At 34.7% G+C, this 20,932-nt stretch overlaps 3 protein-coding genes and 1 pseudogene across 3 annotated transcripts; 2 read left to right on the top strand and 2 right to left on the bottom strand.

Moving 5' to 3' along the window:
* Positions 1–1,874: 1,874 nt before the first annotated feature.
* LOC130510418 (glucan endo-1,3-beta-glucosidase-like) lies at positions 1,875–3,258 on the top strand (annotated as a pseudogene).
* A 1,484-nt stretch (positions 3,259–4,742) lies between these two features.
* LOC108831225 (probable glucan endo-1,3-beta-glucosidase BG3) lies at positions 4,743–5,691 on the top strand. Its single transcript, XM_018604787.2, has 2 exons — positions 4,743–4,922; positions 5,009–5,691. The coding sequence occupies exons 1-2, from the start codon at positions 4,832–4,834 to the stop codon at positions 5,461–5,463; spliced, it is 546 nt and encodes a 181-aa protein (XP_018460289.1). The 5' UTR covers positions 4,743–4,831; the 3' UTR covers positions 5,464–5,691.
* Positions 5,692–13,251: 7,560 nt separating this feature from the next.
* On the bottom strand, positions 13,252–16,327 carry LOC108831224 (uncharacterized). Its single transcript, XM_018604786.2, has 11 exons — positions 15,912–16,327; positions 15,181–15,268; positions 14,934–15,025; positions 14,733–14,851; positions 14,554–14,669; positions 14,341–14,468; positions 14,181–14,267; positions 14,056–14,116; positions 13,940–13,980; positions 13,738–13,858; positions 13,252–13,632 (listed from the first exon to the last, which is right to left on the bottom strand). The coding sequence occupies exons 1-11, from the start codon at positions 16,271–16,273 to the stop codon at positions 13,573–13,575; spliced, it is 1,275 nt and encodes a 424-aa protein (XP_018460288.1). The 5' UTR covers positions 16,274–16,327; the 3' UTR covers positions 13,252–13,572.
* A 3,261-nt stretch (positions 16,328–19,588) lies between these two features.
* Positions 19,589–20,932, bottom strand: LOC108831226 (DUF724 domain-containing protein 7-like). The gene is made up of 4 exons (XM_057008403.1): positions 20,821–20,932; positions 20,587–20,669; positions 20,215–20,358; positions 19,589–20,122 (listed from the first exon to the last, which is right to left on the bottom strand). The coding sequence occupies exons 1-4, from the start codon at positions 20,930–20,932 to the stop codon at positions 19,604–19,606; spliced, it is 858 nt and encodes a 285-aa protein (XP_056864383.1). The 3' UTR covers positions 19,589–19,603.

Here is a 20,932-nt window from a genome sequence, read left to right as displayed (position 1 = left end):
TTAAAATCATTACACCATCAAATTTTGATAAACTTTTTAAATATGAAAACCTCATTACAATTTTTTTTAATTTTTTTAACAAATCTATTGATTTTTAGAATCAACCAAGTCTACATAAATTCTTCTCATTTAACCCCTCCTAAGAAGATTTTAATTTTGTTCTTAAATACAAGAAGCATGTTCATCTATAATGATAGATGTTAACCTTCATCCAAAAAATGATTTAGTAAAGAAGTGATGGTAACAGATTTATTTGGACCACTAAAACTTTTTAACGTAAATGTAACCTCCTTTTAACAAATATATAAAAGCCGTACTTAAAGAAAAAAAAATACGTACATGTAATTTGTACATTGTAAATTTGAATACATTTTCGGTGTACTGATAAAATTATCGTTATTTTATGCAACATTTTCCATTTTATCACCTGCTCCTAATATTTTTAACTATGTTTATGTTAAAATGTTATACTCCCTTCAGATTAATTGTCGTTTTAGAGTTACAATTTTATTTTATTTTAAGTGTCGCTTTTTTAACTTATTAATTAAAAAATATTCAATAAAACAATATATTAATTATGGGTAAAACAATAACTCTAATGGTTTTCTTAATTTGTATGAAAAAATCTAGGTGAAACGGAGAGAGTATAACAGTAGTTGATTTTTTTTGAGAATTTGGTTATGACTTCGAGCCATTTAGAACCTACCACTAATTTTCTGAGAGAAAATCAATTGGGTTTATTCGTTCTTGTGGATCTTATTTCACCAAACTTTCATACGGATTGTAAGACTATAGTGTCTTAACGTATAAGAAGGTGCCAGTGATGGGCTCCAGGAATAGTCTATCCTTAGTGGTCTAAAACCTATTATTAATCAGGGCTAGACATTTTATCCGTAAATTTTGGTTCGATTCGTTATTTGTTTCGATTCAATCCGAAAATTCCGGATATCCGTAAGCTTTCGAAGCAAAACAGATATTAAAAATCAATATCCGTTAAAATCGAATCAAATCACAAATATTAAAATTTTGGAAAGCGAATATCTTATCCGATCGATAATATACAAATATACATGTATATCTTGATTAAATTTAAAGTTGTAAATTTATAAAATTATATAATTATTATTCTAGCATATGATTTGATAGATTTTATTCACATTATTATTTATATAAAAACAAGTATTACTTAAAAGAAAGACAAAATATTTATGACAATTATAAATTTTTCTTAAGTTTTGTGTTATCATATTTGTTAACTAAGTTTAAAAAATTAACAAAATACGTAGATTCACTACTTCTTTTAATCTTTATCTTATATATCATGCAAAAAATAGTTTACAAAAAATTTGTATCGAATTTTAAGATTATTTGTATTAGTCAAAGCAAATAAGATATCTGTAAATATCCGCAAATATTTATTTATTTTCTGAATATACGTTTTTTTCAAATATCCATATTTTTCCGAAACAAAAAAGTCGAAAAATTAAATATCCGTAACATACAAAACAAATCATAAATATTTTCAAAAATATGGATATCCGATTCGTGCCTTGAACTATTATTGATAACGTAAAAGAACAGTTAATATTAGTTCAGACGAGATTGGCGTATGATTAACGTCTCATAATAACATGATTCAACCTATTACTAGAAAACACAACAACCACTTAAATTTGAGTATTTTTATAACCAATTCATCCATCTCATTTGACTCTTCAGTCTGTGGGTATATTGATCCTAGCTGTTGAAAGCTATTTGTGTAGAAAACTCATAATCGTAGACTTTTCAAACATAAATGTATTGAAGTAAATTTGTGGGGCGTTGCATGCATTGACTGACTTAAACCCCGAACTCACACTATAAATAGGCGCAAAATGGTACGATTCAGACATAAAAAAAAACACAGTATTATTGCATGAAAATGTCTGGGGTTAGGATGTTAGCATTATCACCAATGTTGATGTTACTTCTCAGCCTTCTGATGGCTTCCTTTTTCGACACCACAGGTTTAGTCATCTTCTAAGCTTATGTAGCATCCATTAATCATATTCTATAACCCTACTGAATATATTTTATTACATGCCAATTAATTTTATTACTAGCTGGACAAATCGGAGTATGCTTCGGGCAGATGGGAAACAACCTACCAAAGCCACCGGAAGTTGTGGCTATGTTCAAGAAGTACAGCATCCCGCGAATGCGGATGTACGATGTCAACCCTGAAGCTCTCAACGCTCTCCGTGGCTCCAACATCGAGTTCATCCTCGACATTCCCAATCACAAAGTAGAAGGTATCGCAAATAGTCAAACGGTGGCTAACACATGGGTCCAAGACAACGTCAAGATGTACAAAGATGTCAGATTCAAGTACATATCGGTCGGAAACGAGGTGAAACCAGAGTACGCAGCCGGGAAGGCAATGGTTCTCATCCAGGCTATGCAAAACATTGATAAAGCGCTTTCCGAAGCAGACCTCAGCAATATCAAGGTCTCCACGACTACATACATGGGAGCCTTCACGGAAACGTATCCTCCGTCAAACGGAAAATTCAATGCTACGTATTTGAACTTTCTCCAACCGGCGATAGATTTCTTGGTGAACAAGGGATCTCCTCTGCTCGTGAATATCTACACTTACTTCGGCTTCAAGAACGGCGACGCCTCTCTAAGATTTGCTCTGTTACAACCGAATAGTAATAATGAATTCGATGACCTCAACAACCAGCTCCATTACCAAAACCTCTTTGACGCCAATCTCGACTCAGTTTACGCGGCATTGGAGAAATCCGGCGGGGGATCGTTGGAAGTCGTGGTGTCGGAGAGCGGTTGGCCCACACAGGGAGGACCTGGGGCAAGTGTGCCGAATGCGGAGGCTTATGTTAACAATTTGAGACTAAGTGTGCAGAATGGATCTCCGAAAAGGCCAGGGAAACCTATAGAGACTTACATATTCGCCATGTTCGATGAGAATGGGAAGCCAGATGACGAGACTGAGAGGCACTTTGGGCTGTTTAATCATACTACTAGAGAGCTTAAATATGGTGTTAAGTTCAACTAATCTCCTTCGAGAGACTTCTTGAAGAAGCAAGGGCGATGCGGTAAATGGTATTTGTCTATTTGAGGGTTTTTTATGTCTTAAAAATGTGTGAGCTTGTTGTAATAATAAGGACTAATGAGCCTTAACCGTTGTTTTTACTTCATCTGTTTCAATAATGTAACGAGAGTTGTTCGAGTATAGTAAACAAAAACTTTTAAATATTTAGCTGAAACATTTAGACATAACACAAAGCCTAAGCAAAGCCATCATCAACACGGCGTCTATTTTTGTCGTCAAAAACCGAAATCGACACCAAGAAGAAAGTTCTTTGGCTATTAACTATTATAACTACACAATGCTTATACTGTTCTAACTAAGACATGTCACATGTCCCTTCATGGTTGCAATCTTTGGTACCAAACTCAATCTTAACTTGTGGTCTGAGTTTTAAACTATTTTAAATTCTTTGTTTGTCATCATCTTTTGTACTGCTTTTCTAGACTGCTACGACTTGATATTGAGAACATAATGTATATTTCACACATGTATAAGAATATTCATTAATATTTTCATACCAAAAAGGAATATTCATATAATACGATGAAGTTATTAATTGTATATGTATAGGAGTGTTCCCTTAAATGCTTGGTTATCCAGTATCCACTACATTTTTATTTGCCAATTCATTATATTATTTACAATATTGTACTCTTTTGAGTATCAAATGCCAAATTCAATTATTCAACCATTACAGAAACACACATAATTGAAGATGGCTATAATGTTTCCTGTATAGAAAAACTTCAGAACTTTCGGAAATTATCGTCTAACTAAGGAGAAATAACTAGAGTGCCATTGATGATTTCAAGAACTATTAGTAACGAAAGCCATCTTACCATAATTGATGATGATTAGTTTGTCTAACGACGTTAGGATACAATACAATGGTCCTCAATAGGCGTGTGATTACTGGCTTTTACCATGATTCCAAAATGCAAGTCATCATCTCAATTAATCTTAGGTTTTATGCAGTGGGGTATGTAGGGAAAGATCCATTACTCGGAGAAAGTTAGATATTCTATGTCTAATTTTTTAATGTTTAACATAATTTATCACTAAATTTGCTCTAGAAGATTACCTATTCACAATTCTTCAGCTTAGCTATTTTGATCCGGCTTAATTTCAAAAAAAAACAAATTATAGTATTTGACTTAGAGAAGGTGGACGATGATCCGTTCCATTTAACAGTAAGATTTTAGTGTCAAGTTGGTTAAGCCCTATTGAAAGCCACCCAGGACCTCTTCTTAGGGAGACATGGAGTGCAACGGTCCAACTCAATCCTGTATGTCAATAATTAAAACAAAACTGAAAATTTTCCATACAAAAATGTATATATGTATATATTATTTTGGTTCCATAATCCCAAAATCTTCTTCCAAAAGAAAAACTATACTAAATTTTTCTAAAGGTTTTATTTATCAAAACGCAAAAATATACTAAAAAAATCAAATGTAAAAGACCAAAAAAAAAAAACTTTTCCCTAGGGTCCAAAATAATTTTGGCCAGTCATGGCTACAAGTTAAGAAAATTCACACTTCTGACTTTTCAAAGCATAGATTTAGTGAGACATTCATGAACGGTGGATTTAATGGATAATATTCCAAAACTAGTGAATGATATAACTCGATGACTTTGGTTCATTTCATTGACTTACAATTGTCACCCATTTTACTCTTGGAAATAAAACAAAACCGTTGTCTCTTAACATTATCTTTTCATTGTTATTTCTTGAAGATGTATCATCATCGTTCGAGTTGCTTCGCCTCAGCACCACTGTTACTGCTTATTCACGACTTCCTCCTTGCTTCCTTCTTCGACACGGCAGGTCCAGTTCTTAACCTATTGATGATATCATAATTTGATTTAAAAGTGTTATTTTCTTTGCCGATGATCTTTAATTCGGAAATGTAGCGACGCAGATCGGATCGTTCAAACCGGATTTTCGGATCTTTCTTACGCCGGTTATAGAGTTTTTGGTAAGCAAGAAATCTCCTCTGCTCGTGAACATGTACACTTACTTCATCTACGTTAACAACATGGGAGCCGTCAGTTTGGAGTACGCTCTGTTAACTTCAAATAAGACTGTAGTCAGTGACGGGTCGAACTCATACGGAAACCTCTTCTTCTTACTCCTGGACACTGTCTACGCAGCACTGGAGAAATCAAGAGCTGGATCAGTGAAGATAGTGGTGTCGGAGACCGGTTGGCCAACATCGGGAGGAACCGCTGCGAGTGCGGACAATGCAAGAACTTATGTGAACAATTTGATACGAATTGTGAAGACTGGATCTCCAAGGAGGCCAGAGCTGCCTATCGAGACTTATTTATTGTTGGATTTTGATGTCAGTTTTCAGAATAATTGTTAAGCTGATCTCTCGGCATCAAGGTTTGGACATAGGAGAGGATTCATTTGTGTTTCAAAAAAAAAAAAAGGAGAGGATACATTATGTTTGTTATAAACTAAAGAGAATGTGGAGAGTGATTTGTGAGAAAGTTGTGTGTCTTTCTCATTAGCCAACACCACAATATATAGTGGTTTAATACAAGGGTTTACAAATGTTTACAAGGAATAAAATCTACACATTGATTACATTGACTACATTGATGTCATAGAGAAGACTTGGTCAAGGTGATGATAACGAGGTTGACTGAGTCTTCTCATATCGGACCGGTTTGTAGATGAACCGATGTAGACCGGATGTAAACCTCCTTGGACTTCCTCTTGTACTTGTTGGACTTGTCTAGTACTTGGTTAAGTACTTGGTTATGGTCCATCCACACAATAGATTTCATAACACTCCCCCTTGGATGCCATAACCATATGAGTTCATAATATGCTTAATGTTGCCTCATTAAAACCTTACTAGGAAAACCCATTGGGATAAAACCATAGTTAAGGAAAAAGAGTACAACACATATTACTCCCCCTGATTTGAACATCACTTGCTGAATAGATGTTCATGGATTCTTTACTTGAACAATCTTGTATTGTTCGGACATATCATGTCTTTTAGAATCCTGATGGTACTTTAGAAAATGTACCACTTTGATATCGACCACTTAAGTACTTTAGATAAAATGTACTATTTTATACTCTGGTCGTTTGATTATGGTCTTTGACCAAATCACTCTTATATGCCTTTCCGTAATATTGGTCGGCTAGTACTTTAGATCCTTTATATAACATGGATCATCATTATATCAAGTATGAGCTACTTAGCTCTTTAGGACTTATGGACATGCCTTAGCTTTATGAGTATAATATTATTTGCCATAGACAACTTTATACATAGGTCATGTCTGTTAGATCATGATCCTTATATCCATAGTTTATCTATGATCGATCTAACTCATTTCGCAGTCTTAGTGTGCCGGCAATTCGTACACATATATATATGGACGATTAGACTGATCTAGGCCGGACATGGTCATGACATAGAATTGATCTAATTGATCCTCAAATTTATGTCTAATGACATCCATGATCTACAGCTTTATCATGGACCAAATCTTATAATATGGTCGGACCCGTTGGGTCGCATATGGACGCATAATGCGGTCCTACACCTTTTTGTTCAAAGATGAACTTTGATCTTATAGCTTATCTTTATGATAGCTTATTCATTCATACCACAGCTTGGTTGGTTCATGCTGAGAATTTTGACCAACCATAAGTATTACCAAATTTGGCTAATTGGTGGTGATGGTCTATAACCTTTCTAAGGTTTCATAAATAACCATTTAACATATCTTAGGCTGGTTAGTATAACACAAGGAATTTAAAATTCCTCTATAGACTGATTTGAATTGTTCTTATAGAACTCTTCATTTGCTTATATGTAGCAATTTAATTTAATCCCGGGACAGCTTTGTTCATGCGAACTTCTTTTCTCATCTTATGATTCTGAGCTTAATACATTTTGGTAAACTTTTTAGGTACCAATAATATTATTATCATCCAGTGAGTCATATATAACATACTACATCTTTTGAATTTCTTCCAGACATTATATGTAGTGACATATGTAGTATTATCCACCACTTTGGATTATATAGACCTCCCTTGGTCTGTCTCACGATTTATCCTTCTTTCAGGATTTATTTATTCACTGGGCATCATATGGCGTTTACATATTCATGGCCAATTCAATACGCCTTTAATTTGTCACTTTAGAAACCCCACGTTTCTTTCTTTATTCATTATTATGAGTACTCTTGCGTGGGTTCATGATCCTCGATTCATTATTCATGTGCTAAATATTCGCGCTTTTTCTTATGAATGTATTGTGTCGACACATTTATATATATATGGTTTCCTTCCAGACATCAAATAATTCATTGAGATCTCATCATTATCAATGCCTTCAGTACCATGAGGCCCGGCGTCCCGAACCCCAAGTGTTGATACTGACGGCATAGCCATTTCGGCCTTGTCTGGAAACTCTATGACCTCAGTTTCTTTTTGAACCTTTCTTTAATTTCCGAGGTCTTTTCTCTTTGGAACCAATTCGGTCTTATATTAGACTATGTAGCAACTTGGTTGTGTCTTTAAGACATCAAAACCGTGTGGTGCTAAGCTGGGATGACATAGTCATTCTTTCTCGGGTCAATGTGTCTGGCATTTTATTTTGCTATCATTGTAGCATATGGACGTCTATAAATCTTTTCTAGTCCGAGGATCTTTGCCAAGACAATGATGGTTGATACCATTCTTTACCAGCTTATTACTTTTCTCCTTTCAAATGTTGGATATTGGGATTCATAAATTTTATGTAATCATTGTTCCTTTGCCTATGATTAGATCACCCATTTTGGCTCAAGGTTTCTTCTAATGTTATGGAGAAAGTATATTCATAATATATATCCAACATATATTCTCAATCCTCCTTATGAGATTCTAAGATCATATGATCTTTAGATGACACATATATTTGTGGTGGATTCATTCATAATATCTTAATATGATATATGTCTGGACTCATGACCCGTATTAGTCTGAGGTGAGAATATTTATTATCATTTATATGGCCTGATATAATATCTATGGTCTGATGCAAGTTAATCTTTTATAACTCATGATGTCCCCAAACATATGGATTTTTAGATTTTGAACCTTATAGGTAATGGTCACAATATCATAAATTCAACCAATATGTAATATGGTTGTGGACCATGTTTCACGGATTTTAGTATGGTCATGTATCATGGGATTTGTCCTCACTCCCCCTCATGAACATACTCTAATTCGTGCTGCTTGGGACAATAAATTCCCTTGTGCATAGATATATATTGCACAAACGTGAGATCTTATGGGATAGCTTTTGTGCCATTTTAAATCTTTGCATCATAATTCAGATGGCTTAAGTATGGAAATGCCATCTAAGTGATAAGTTTCGTGGGTCAATCAAACATGATTATGATTGCCCTGGCTATTTGCCTTATATCATATTGATCTCTAGATCAATATAGAATGTAGTCTCGACCACTTAGGCGATTTTAATTTAGGTACTCTTATTCCCTTTTACCCGTCGTTGGAAACCATATTTTCTTCTTAATTCAATGGGTCTTATAGGGTGAATATAATGCCTTTTAGGCAATGCCTTGGTCAGGCTTCTTTTCCTTTCTTTCAAGGAATGTCCAGTTGAGTTCAAGAGTATTTTATGCATCATAATAGGGCCTAGATGGCCGAACATGTCGTGCCATATGTTAAAGGCTTCTCTGAACTCTTTGGAAAATGATTTGGGGTATTAACCCACAATCATATTTATCTTGGCTCAAAGAAGGCCTATAGATATAGTATGTATAGTCTCTAGGACTTTCAAAATGCTAGGGCATTTTCATAAATCATAAGGAATTCTTTCTTTCCTTTGCCCATAGTTTCAATATGTAGACCATTCATATGAATGTCTTTGAAACTTTGATAAATTTTACTTTGATTTATGGGGAATGTAATGCATCAAAGATTTTTAGATGCATGCCTTTAGGCATCATGAGGTTGGACTAGCCATGACCTTGAATAAAATATCTTTTGTCTCATAATGTAATGTGGCTTGGTCCACAATAGAGAACAAAGACAAAGTAAAATGATGTCAAAATCTAATTGGCCTTTTTAAGGTAATATGAAGTCTCGTATTCAAGCTGATCATCATTCTTATGGTCGAAATTATTCGCACCATCTAGATGGACCCAATGGGCCATAGGGTTCTATCCCTTTATGCTCTCCTGGTAGAGTTCAATAAGGTGTTTGGGAGTTTTACATCGGTTGGCCCAATGATTATTCATCCCACACTGATGGCAAGCAGATTTGGTCGAGGCCTGGGTTTTTAAAATCGGACTTATTCCCACGGACTTATACCCACGGCTAGGTTGATAACCTTGGCCTCGGCCTCGACTAATGTTGTAGGTGATATCCACGCACACCCTTGTCATCTTTCCATGGCCTTTCGCATGGCCATGGTTTGACTCTTTCATATGGCTCTGTGGCCGTATGTGCCTTAGGCAATGCCTTAAAATCCAGGAGGCCTCATCTCAATATTCCTCATGAGTAACTCATTGTTTTGCTTAGCAAGCAACAAACAAGAGATTAAATTTGCATATGTGGAGGAACCCTTTTCTCGGTATTATTGCTGAAGCAAAACATTGCTTGTGGAATGTAGAGAATTTCTTCTCTAACATGTCAGCATATGTGATAGTCTCTCCACACAGTTTCAACTTTGAGACTATCATGAATAGAGCCGAGTTATACTCATCCATAGACTTATAGTCTTGGGTCTTTAGGTCCCTCAAATCATATAGGACCTTTGGTAATAGCACCGTATTATGGTGATCATTTCTGGATTTAAGTTTTATCCAAAGGTCGAGAGGATTCTTAATAGTGAGATATTGATCATTGAGACTTTCAGTAAGGTGATGGCTTATGATTAAGAAAATCGCCTTGTATCTATCTCAAAAGTGAGAAATTTAGATATAGTCACCAAGATTTAGATTTCAAGATGATTTTCAACATCTGAATTAACATTGCTTTCAAGCATCAAGAATTTATGCAAGCAATAGAAGCCTTAATTTATATGATTTAATTTATATGATTTAATAATGATTTAATAAGGCTTCCCCCAAATCATATAATATATTTGCTTTAAGCATTTCTAGTATGACAATGATCAATTGATCACTGCATCTAGTGATCCTTTTAATTATAATTCATATTTGGATTGATTATATATATGTATATAATTTCATATAGGGTTTCCAAGCCCTTTAGAATTTTGAATAAGGATCAATCATAATTTTAAATGAGATCAAGCAATATGGATGAAAATCAATCACAATGGTCGAATGATAAATGCATGGCTCAAGAACTAATCGGATGTTCTGTCTTAAGCATTGGACAAAAATAATATAAATGTGATTCTTAATGCATGAGGATATTTGGTTTTCAAAGATCATAAAATAATAACCGATTTGGTCTAATTATATGCAAGCAGAGAGAATCATTTAGATGCAAGCAATATGAACCAATTTAATTTATATGAACTATTATCAGGATTTTCAATGATATGCAAACATAAAATCAGTCTTAGCAATATGACAATTATGCACGGTCAGATTTTAAACAATATGACAATTGCATTCAAAGTTGGTTCAAGATGATTCAAGATGATTCAAATTTTTACTAAACTGATATATGCTTATGCAACATGATCAGTATACAATTCAATCATCAGTTTCAAGCATGGTAAAAGATCAAGATTAACTATCAACTTATGTGATCAATATTCAATATGATATGAAATCTATTCAAGGTTGGTTCAATTATTTAGCTATCAACCTATATGATCAAATGATTTCATGCATATTTATTCTATCTTATTAAAATCAAGACTATATGTTATAAAAATTTTATAAACATTTTAAGTCAAAGATATGCATTTAATAAAATCAAATATGCATTTATAAAATCCGATTTTGCATTTATAAAAAACATAAAACTTTTAACAGTTACAAAACAAACATCAATATTCAAAGATATGCAATGATGGGATTTAATTTCGATTTTATTTTTGGTTGACTGGATTCATGGTTTTGATCTTTGGATTTTCGATTTTGCTGGTTGAAAAACCAAGCAAGAGGTTTAAGAGTTTTGATGGTATTGATAAACGACTTATACAACCTGCTGGAACAGCTGGTGATGCGAATGAACAAAGGTTTGATTATTGGTTTCAATCCTTTAGACAAATCCGGATTTAAGGCCGGATCATATAGGAGAAAGGTAGAGCCGATTTATGGCTTACAAACCAAGAAGGGGATTTAGGATTTAACATTTTATTTTATAAGAATTTTATAATCAAGATTCATATAGATCTTTACATATTTTAATCTGATTTGAGATACTTAGAACCTTTAGAGAATTATAACTTTTATGGATTAAAAATAAATCAGAAACAAGTTTCTTATGGATCAATGGATCATAGAAACAAGATTAATATTATGGATTCATATAGATCCTTAGATTTCTTTTCAGATATAATGGTGTTCTTAGATTTTAAAGTTTTGATCTTGTTTACCTTTTCACCAAATGAATCTGAATGGACCACCATGAGAGAGAGCTAATCCACATATGAGCTGGTTGAGAGAGAGGTGGAGGAGCTGGCCGGAAAAACCATGAGTCGGCGACGCGGATAGTTTATGCGATTGACGACGCGTCAGAGATCGGATCGACAAGCCGTCTTCGGCAACGGATTCTTCTCGTCTTGGGCTTCAGATTGATAGGTGGATCATCGTCTGGCTCCACAGGGTTGAGAGATACAGCGGTTTAAAGTTACGTCTGAATTTAGGATTTTCTGGCCGGAAAAGATGGCCGGAAAAGAGAGCTCAGGTGGAGAGAGACTTCTCAGGTGGAGAACACTTTCGTGCTGATAACGTGTTATAAACTAAAGAGAATGTGGAGAGTAATTTGTGAGAAAGTTGGGTGTCTTTCTCATTAGCCAACACCACAATATATAGTGGTTTGATACAAGGGTTTACAAATGCTTTACAAGGAATAAAATCTACACATTGATTACATTGACTACATTGATGTCATAGAGAAGACTTGGTCAAGGTGATGATAACGAGGTTGACTGAGTCTTCTCATCTCGGACCGGTTTGTAGATGAACCGATGTAGACCGGATGTAAACCTCCTTGGACTTCCTCTTGTACTTGTTGGACTTGTCTAGTACTTGGTTAAGTACTTGGTTATGGTCCATCCACACAATAGATTTCATAACAATGTTTTGCTTTTATGTTTGTTTTCGTTTTTTTTACGTTTACAAACGTTGTTAATACATACCCTCGCAGAGAGAAAAACCTAAGAGAGAGAAAGTTTGCTCCGGCCGGCGGAGGGGCTCCCATAGCCACCGCCGATCCGGCTCTTCTGTTCTAAATGATTGTTAAGCCGTGAGTTGATCTAAAAGAAAGAGATATGTAGGTTTTATCGTGGTTGAATTTTTTCCGGGAGGGGGAGGCTTAGAGAGCTCCGCCGACGCCGGTTCTCGTCCCCGGGGGATGGAGGCTTCGTTAGCTCCGCCTCGCCGGTTTCTGTGATCTTTGATTTTGAAGCTCGGTGGGAGTTTGGGTTCATTTGGTTCGGAGTCTCTGAGAGATGGAGGCGGTGGTTTCTAGGGTTATCGTGAGTTGAAAGTGGTGGTCGGATGAGATCTCAAAGCGGTTGACGATGCTCTCCGACGGTTCGTAGATGGGTTTGTGTGAAATAGCTTTGGAGTTTCAAGCATGAGGGAAGAGATCTCGATCTACTTGGATCGATCGACGCTCTCCCCGAAAAGAATAAGCTATGGTAGTGAAGTGGTGAGCGGCGTAGGTGTACGCGCGCGGGTGACCGGTGAGAAGACGGCTCTGCAACAGTGGTAAGGTTCTCCGGCGGAGGATCTCTCGGCGGTGGCGTTCTAGATCGGTTTTGTGACTCGGGTCGAAAACGAGTTTCGACTGTCGGTGGATCCGAGTCGACGTATTGGGCCGTGGGTCTTATCTCTTTTGTTATTGCCCATGTGTGTTCTTGGGCTTTAGTGTATGTTCTAGTTGTATGTGGGTTTTGTCCCTAAACTTGCCTATGGGCTTTTATATAATTTTAATTTGTGAAAAAAAAAGAAAAAAAAAAGCGTTGTTAATACTATTATATAAAATGTCAAATTCAACCATTACAGACACATAACTGATGATGGCTACAACGTTTTGGATAGAAGTGGGCAAACTGAACCAAACTGAACCAAACCATCCAAATCAAACCAAAATCTATTATCAATCATTTGGTTAAAGACACCACGATTGAATATATTGCTATTTTCGTTTAAGGATGAAAAGTGAACTACAACAGTGATGCTAAATGGATATATTAAAAAAAAGTTTGTATTGTGTGTTTTGTGAAGGCAGAGAGATAAAACAGAGGAACCGTTGAAAGATTCTTCATGCTGCAACGATTTTATTTGTACCAACCAGCAAGAAAATGCCGAAGCAGGAAACAGAAGGCGCAAGCTAGTGCCTGCAACATAACACACAGAACCCAAATTTGTAATCTCTCTCTCTCGCAAGTAGTGACAAGCCAACTTGTGTTTAGAGATGAATGGACGGACATTAACAAGCTTACCTGGAAAACAAGAAGATGAATGCAAAGAGACTTCTCTGTTTTCCTACCAAAAATCCTCAGGTAGACGTTGACGAGCGTCCCATCTTTTGTTCCCGTTAACAAACCCGTAGCAGGATCAAACCTGGTTCAAAAGAAAGAGTGAAAGAGTCATGTGTTGTCGGCTCTGCAACTATGTAACCGAGGGGAAAAAAAATAGCTTTACTTTGGGAGACGATGCCGTGGACATTTCACAATGCCAGCAAGCTAAAGAGTTACACAACAGCAAGTTAGATGCTTAATAAGAAAGCGTGAGAGAGAGAGAGAGAAAGGCGATCAAACCTGTGGAAGCGATAACAGAAAGTTCAACACTTGAGGAAGAAAAAAGATTAGGAGGGTTTCACTGCAAAGGAGGATTGAGTTAGTTAATTGCAGGCTTCACACTTTAGTTAGATGCAAAAACACACCTGAAGTGACCTAGAATGCCAGCAACTGCCATAGTCATTCCTGCAAAGACTGTGTAAGTGTCTCCAACAAAAACTGCAGAAGGATACCTAACAACATTGAATATGGTTAGATTAACCATTAGCTTTTTAACCATTTCAAGGCTTTCAGAGAAAGAATTACCAGTTGAAAGCAAGCATAGCCAAGGATGTTGCCATCAATGGCTGAGTAAGATATATAGAGAAGGCATGAGCTTGACGCAACTCAGAATCCACAGATGCTCCGATTTGCATAACGTTGTGTATCAAAATCTACAAGTAACTGAGATGCATCATACAGGAAAGAACACAGGACAAAAAAAAAAATTCTCCAACGCATTTTGATTACAGAACTTACAGCAGCTGCAATAACCACGGTTTGACCGATCTCAAGGCCATTCAGACCAGCGTGAATGTTTATAGAGTTAGTACAAAAGACAGCCAATAGCGCCATATATAACTTATATATCCGTCCTGCCAGGATAACAAATTCAATTAAGAACATGATATAACACTACGCAAAAGGAAGAACGGTACCTAGGTCAAGTATCTCCAAGCCAACATAGGAAACAAGAGGTTTTGGTATGACGATAGTTGTATGTCCAGCATAAGCCATCAGCAGTGGAAGTGTTGCAAAAGATGGTAAGAGAAGTTTCCTGCGTATTTGACAAGAATTAATAATTTGGATAGAAGTTGGCATATGAACTTAAATCAAACAATTATAAGAAGTGCACCTACACTCTCCAAGGCACATCAAGGACGTCATCTACAAATCCAAGCAGTATCATGAAGCAGATAGATGCCAGTGCTGCATTGTACTCCACGAGCCACTGCATAGAGAGATTGATGAAATGTGTCTTCAATAAGTGAGATAAAATATTACATTTTGCATAACAACAATAGGGATTACACATACACAATGACCCATTCAGCCCAAAAGAAGTGAATGATCAAGCTTGTAGATTAGAGTACAGCACACACTTACCAAAGAGTCTTCAGTGAAGTTAAAGAACTGAAATATTATCGCCACAATCAAGAAGACAATACCGACAACTATTCCCAGTGACTCAGGCCTACAATGAAATCAGATGAACAATATTGAAAATCAGAAGACAGAAGCTCTTTGATCCGACCAAACAAGATGTCCTAGAAATCAAATCAAGCCTAGACTTCAATAGAAACATCCATTTCAAACACTCTAATACTAATCTGAAACCAAAACAACTCAAAAAAAAAATCTAAAGAGTTGCACTTTATCATTAATATACTAATCAGACCACAAAAGCAGAAGTCAGATGTCATAGAGATCGAATCAAGCCTATACTTGCACACGGAACATCTATTTCAGACACTAATACTAACTTGAAACCTAAACAACTAAAGGAGACAAATCTGAAGATGTAAAGACTTAGACTTTTAACATAAATAAACTAATCCGACCACACAGACAGAAGTCATGTCATAGATATCAAACCAAGCCTAGACTTCAACAGAAACATCCATTTCAAACACTAGTACTAAGCTGAAACTAAAACAATTAAAGGAGACAAATCTAAAGAGGGTAAAGACTTACACTTTAGCATAAATAAATAAACTAAAGTCAGATGTCACAGAGATCCAATCAAAGCCTAGACTTCGACAGAACATCCATTTCAAACACTAATACTAAGCTGAAACCAAACACAACAAAAGGAGAGACGAAGTAAAAGACTTTACACTTTAACATCTCCCTGAGGAGTGCCACGTTTATTGATATCGAAACCAAACATGTTACGCCTCAGAACGTATCTAGCAGCCACGGGAATCAGCTTGAGCGTGACGAAGAAACCCACCAGGCTAAGCCCCGCGTTGATGAGGATCGGACGCTTGAGCTCGCTGTCGACATTGTAGTGGAAACAGAGAAGGTAGAGGTAGAGAGAACAGAGTAGCGAAGAGATCACCAAGATCACGCTCAGTTTCGGCGCTGCGAGACGGAAATCTTCTGCGGAGGCAATGGTGGTCGTCTTCTTCTGCTCCGTCTTCGCCGGCTGTTGATTGTCGGAATTAGTAACTGGAGAAGCTCTCTTGCGAGCTGTCATGGCGGATCCGTTGGATATTTTCTTTCTCGAGTTTTCGCTTTAAGTTGAAAAGTCTTTTGTAGCTTTCGGAGCACCACCGCACGCGTCACGAGCCGTAGGTGGACTTGCTAATACGCCACCGTATCGGTAGCTTAAGAAAGTTTTCAATTTCATCCCCACAAGAGTTCGATTTATTAAAAATAGCTCAATATAATACAGATTGTATATTTAAGATATCAATTTATTAAAAATAGCTCAATATTTAAAAGGTCTACTCTCTCGATCTTCATGGCTTCTTCTTTCATCTCTTACTAGATTTTGACGTGCGGATGTATTTTTTATAAAATGTATTGTTATTTTTTTCATGTTAATACTAGAATTAGACAAAAAATCAAAATCCAAAAAATCGAACGGATTCCGATCCAAAAAAAAGTGCCAACCCAAACCGAAATTGATAAATATTCAAATTATTCAAAATTTTGGTATTTAAATAACTGAAACTGAATCCGATTCGAGTCGAAGTATTTCGGATATCCAAATGTATTTGAAAAAGATTTATATACTTATATATATATATATATATATATATATATATATATATATATATATATTTATTTTTTAAGATTTAATGAATATAAAAAATCCAGAATATATATATGGTATTTTTTAAGTTGGTTTAAATAATTAAAAATATATATAAATAGTCAAATGTAAATATTTAAAATAGTTATAGTATACCTCAAAACGTCAAAAATACTTTAAATAATTATTAATTCTCTACCCAAATTTTTAAATCAAACCATTTATACGTTAAGTTTAGGTATTCTGATATATATTATTCAATTTATATGTAATATATTATTTTATTTATATATTTTGATAAATTTAAATTATATAATGAATTTGTAAAATAATTTAAATGCGTCCGCGCGGATATTTATTATTCATAATTATATGTTTTTAATTTTTGACTATGCCATAAACGTAATAGTTTAGATGTTATTAATATAGACTAGATTTCTTTGCCGCGCTACGCGCGGCTTATGCTTTTTAAATTATCCTTTATTAGTTTATATATACCGCTAAATCTAGTATATATATTTGGTGAAGTAGAAATAAAATAATTCTAATCAAAATTTAAAATACTTTTAATATGTGTGAAAAATCCAAATATAATTAATACTTGAGAAATTTATAATCACTATACGTTAGAAAAAACTTCACCATGCAGTTCCGAGTTGAGCTAATATAAAATATAACAAATTTCGATAAGATCAATTTTTGTGAAAAAACTTATGTAAATATATGTTCATAATATAAATATAAATTTAAAATTAATGTATAAAAATATTATATAAATATAATCATTATATTTTATATTTTGTTTTCTATTCACAGTAAAGTATATATTTAGTTTTTCTTAATATTTTTAAATGTTCGATGTTATTTTTCATTTTACACTTAAAATGCATTTGCATTTATTGTATACCCCATATAATCGAATAGGAACGATATAGAACTTGTATCTATAAATTTAATTAATACACATACCGTAAAATCATATGTTCTTCATATTTTAACATAAAACACACATCAATTTATATAAATCTAAAAAGGATATATTTGTAAATTAAATAAATATGAAAACCCTAACATTATTAAGTTATAGAGATTTTACTGTTTTGGAAATGGAAGGAATCTATCTTATTAAAACAGAAACATTATGTTGGACCTAACATTTATTTTGTAATTTTTTAAATTAAATACATTTTTATACTTTATAGTTAAACCTACATTAAATCACTAATGTTCTTTTCTTTATACTACTATCTATGTTTCTAAACAATATACTTATTTCTTTATATTACTATCAATGTTTCCAAACAATATATTTTTATACTATTATCAATGTTTCCAAACAATACAATAATTAATCTTAGTTATTTTATATCTATCATTTTCTCTTTAAAATTTTGTAGAAACGTCGTAATTTCATAAATTGCAAAATAATGAACTTTAAAATTTGGATTATAAGATTACAAATTATGAAACTATTACAAGTTAAATCCAATTAGATTACATATCGGTCATCCATCAGTTCAATCGGTTAGTCTCGGGTTTTAGTGAATTTTTTTAATATAAATATTTTAAAAACCTAAATTGAATTGTCAGACCTCCGGATTAATCGGTATAATCACAATCGGGTTGAATTTAAAAATACTGATTTAAATGCAAAAATATTTTAAATACACACTCTTTAAAAATTACCAAAATATTTGTTAAATTATTAGTAAAAAATTTCATCGTAAAATAATCCGCGCTTCCAAAGCGCGGATCAAAATCTAGTATAAATTAAACCTCAAGTTTTAAAATAAATTAACTTTTTTGTTTATATTATATCTTTTGTCATCATTATATCATTAATTTGTTGTCTTGAAATATTGAAAGGTACATATGAGACGGTGAGCGAGAATGCAAATGACATTTTTTAGTTAAACCTTAATTATGGTCCAAATACTTATATTATATATTTTATACATTTAGATTTTCATCTAAATAAATTTTATTCACTATGGGTTCAAACTTGTAGAGGCCTCGAGTTTTGTTTCCTACTATATTATTACCTTTTTAATAATATTGTCATAGAATAATATGTTTGTGGTTCTGCACATAGATTTTGGCATAAGTAATGCATTTTTTTGCTGAAGTTTCAATGCTCAGTTTATGCATAGTTAGTAATCAATAAAACTGAAACAATGTACACAAAAAAATTAGAACGTACAAAAATTCAACTGAAAAATTGGTTGAAGCCACAATGCCACATTCTTCTTGAGCTTTAGTTCTCCAAAAAAAATGTTCATAAAACTAATAACATCTGGCATCAGTTTAAAAACTCAGGCTCTTATTATTTTATAACTATCAACACGTCCACATGCAACAAAGTTAAAGTAGATTTTGACATACTGTATGTTAATCTACTTTATTAGTACCATGGGGATTTCACAGTTGCACGAAACTCCTGCTCCACCCACTGAACCATTCTGTCGAGAGCCACTGCGTTTATACTTCATCCAAGCTATCTCCTTTTCTTTTGTCACTTTCTCTTCCTTCATCAATGCTTCTTGTCACTGCAACTCAACAATCTTCTTTGAGGCTTGTTCGACATTGTCTTCCAGCTTCCTTCTTTTATTGTCTTTCTCTGCAGCAACTTTCAACTCTTCCAATGCCCGTGTCTGGCTTTCTTTGATGGACAATAGCTTGTCGATCTTAGATCAAGGCGCTGCAATATCAAACCCGTGTTTCTCCAGCTTGAGAAAGCAGTTGCTTTTTTAACACTTACTTTCTGCTTTTTTAACACTTACTTTCTGCTATTTCCGGTTTCCTTGTGTTGTTCCCATTCATCACAGCATTAGCCATTTTACTTCCTAAATCTCTACATAAGTAACAACTTACTTTTTTTTGTTTTGTTTTCCAAGTTCCATCTTTCCACTTCACGGATGGTCTTAACTGCAAGTGCTCAAAGTCCTTACTCTGCTTGCATGGTCCCAACAGGACACCGTATCTGTCCCCACAGAGAACCATGCTTACTACACTTGGACACCATCCACACTCGAGCAGGGCATCCACATTCTCCATCAACCCAAAAGTTCTTGAACCAAAAGGCGGTGGTGAAGGCCGGATCTCAGAGTAAGGAACGCTAGTCTTGGTGTATTCATCTTCTCCACCGTTCAAACTCTTGTACTTCACCAGTAATTTCCTGTCTTCATTCTCCTTTATGGTTATAGCCGGAACCCAAATATTACCAAAAGGCTCAACCTTTGTTTTGACTTCTACATTCGTTCCAGTGCTAAACTCCAAGTCAACTAATACCTTCAGCCACACACACAAATTAAGAAAAAAACAGTAATTAAAAAGATGAAAACTTTAATTGAAGATCAATAATAAAGGGGAAAGACTTTTACTCGTTTTTGGCACCGAAACCACTCTTCATCTTTCCAAACCATATGTGGACGCAAGTCCTTACGTTCAACCTCGATGACATCAGGTTCGAATCCAAGGTACACCAAGTAACATCCACTACCCAAAACTTTAAAGAGAAACAAAAACTTTTTAAAGTTGAACGAATTCATTATTTTAAAATTTTGAGACTCTTTCATTATCGATTGTGTATTCAACTAATTACTTTATTTAAATGCAGGAGCAAAAGCTAAAGACTACATCGAATCTTAAAACAATATAACTCAGAGATGATATGATATGGAATATCAGAGAGCTTACCATAAAGGTCACCTTTGAGGTCACAATTAGCTTCGAAATCCACATGTGAATGGAACCAGAACCGGTCCTAGTTTGAGTCTGTAAATGGTGCCTAGTTTGAGGTCCTGCAAGTATTGTTGAACCCTTGCATCACAGTGCCCTGTTGGAATATAATTGGAGATCAGTTTTAGAAACACAGACCATTCTTGCAATACCTCTGATTTGATTTATCCAAATCCCGAACTCAACTTGATGGAAGAATCATCGAAACGACCCGATCCGATCCACAAACCGCAGGAATCTCCGGCAACCAGATTCTCCTTCCCAAGACTCCTTCTCTGGTTCGATTAGTCGAGCCGCCTTAAAACTCTGATCTCGTGGTCCCTCTTCTTCCTCCTCGCTATCATCGTCTTTCGGTTTCAT

This window comes from Raphanus sativus, chromosome 4 (assembly GCF_000801105.2).
Source record: "Raphanus sativus cultivar WK10039 chromosome 4, ASM80110v3, whole genome shotgun sequence".
Classification (NCBI taxonomy): domain Eukaryota; kingdom Viridiplantae; phylum Streptophyta; class Magnoliopsida; order Brassicales; family Brassicaceae; genus Raphanus; species Raphanus sativus.
The sequence above is the reverse complement of the archived record's forward strand: the minus strand, read 5'-3'. Positions and strand labels throughout refer to the sequence as shown.

Bases quoted from the DNA above. Each gene is read 5' to 3' on its own strand.
- LOC108831225 (XM_018604787.2), top strand. From the start codon at position 4,832: ATGTATCATCATCGTTCGAGTTGCTTCGCCTCAGCACCACTGTTACTG. The intron at 4,923-5,008 runs GTCCAGTTCTTA...TCGGAAATGTAG, and splicing joins TTCCTTCTTCGACACGGCAG to CGACGCAGATCGGATCGTTC.
- LOC108831224 (XM_018604786.2), bottom strand. From the start codon at position 16,273: ATGACAGCTCGCAAGAGAGCTTCTCCAGTTACTAATTCCGACAATCAA. The intron at 14,268-14,340 runs GTAATTCTTTCT...CAATGTTGTTAG, and splicing joins GCTATGCTTGCTTTCAACTG to GTATCCTTCTGCAGTTTTTG. The intron at 13,633-13,737 runs GTAAGCTTGTTA...GTTATGTTGCAG, and splicing joins TTCATCTTCTTGTTTTCCAG to GCACTAGCTTGCGCCTTCTG.
- LOC108831226 (XM_057008403.1), bottom strand. From the start codon at position 20,932: ATGAAACCGAAAGACGATGATAGCGAGGAGGAAGAAGAGGGACCACGA. The intron at 20,359-20,586 runs GTTCCATTCACA...AACTTTAAAAAG, and splicing joins TCAAACTAGGACCGGTTCTG to TTTTTGTTTCTCTTTAAAGT. The intron at 20,123-20,214 runs GTAAAAGTCTTT...GTGTGGCTGAAG, and splicing joins GGTTTCGGTGCCAAAAACGA to GTATTAGTTGACTTGGAGTT.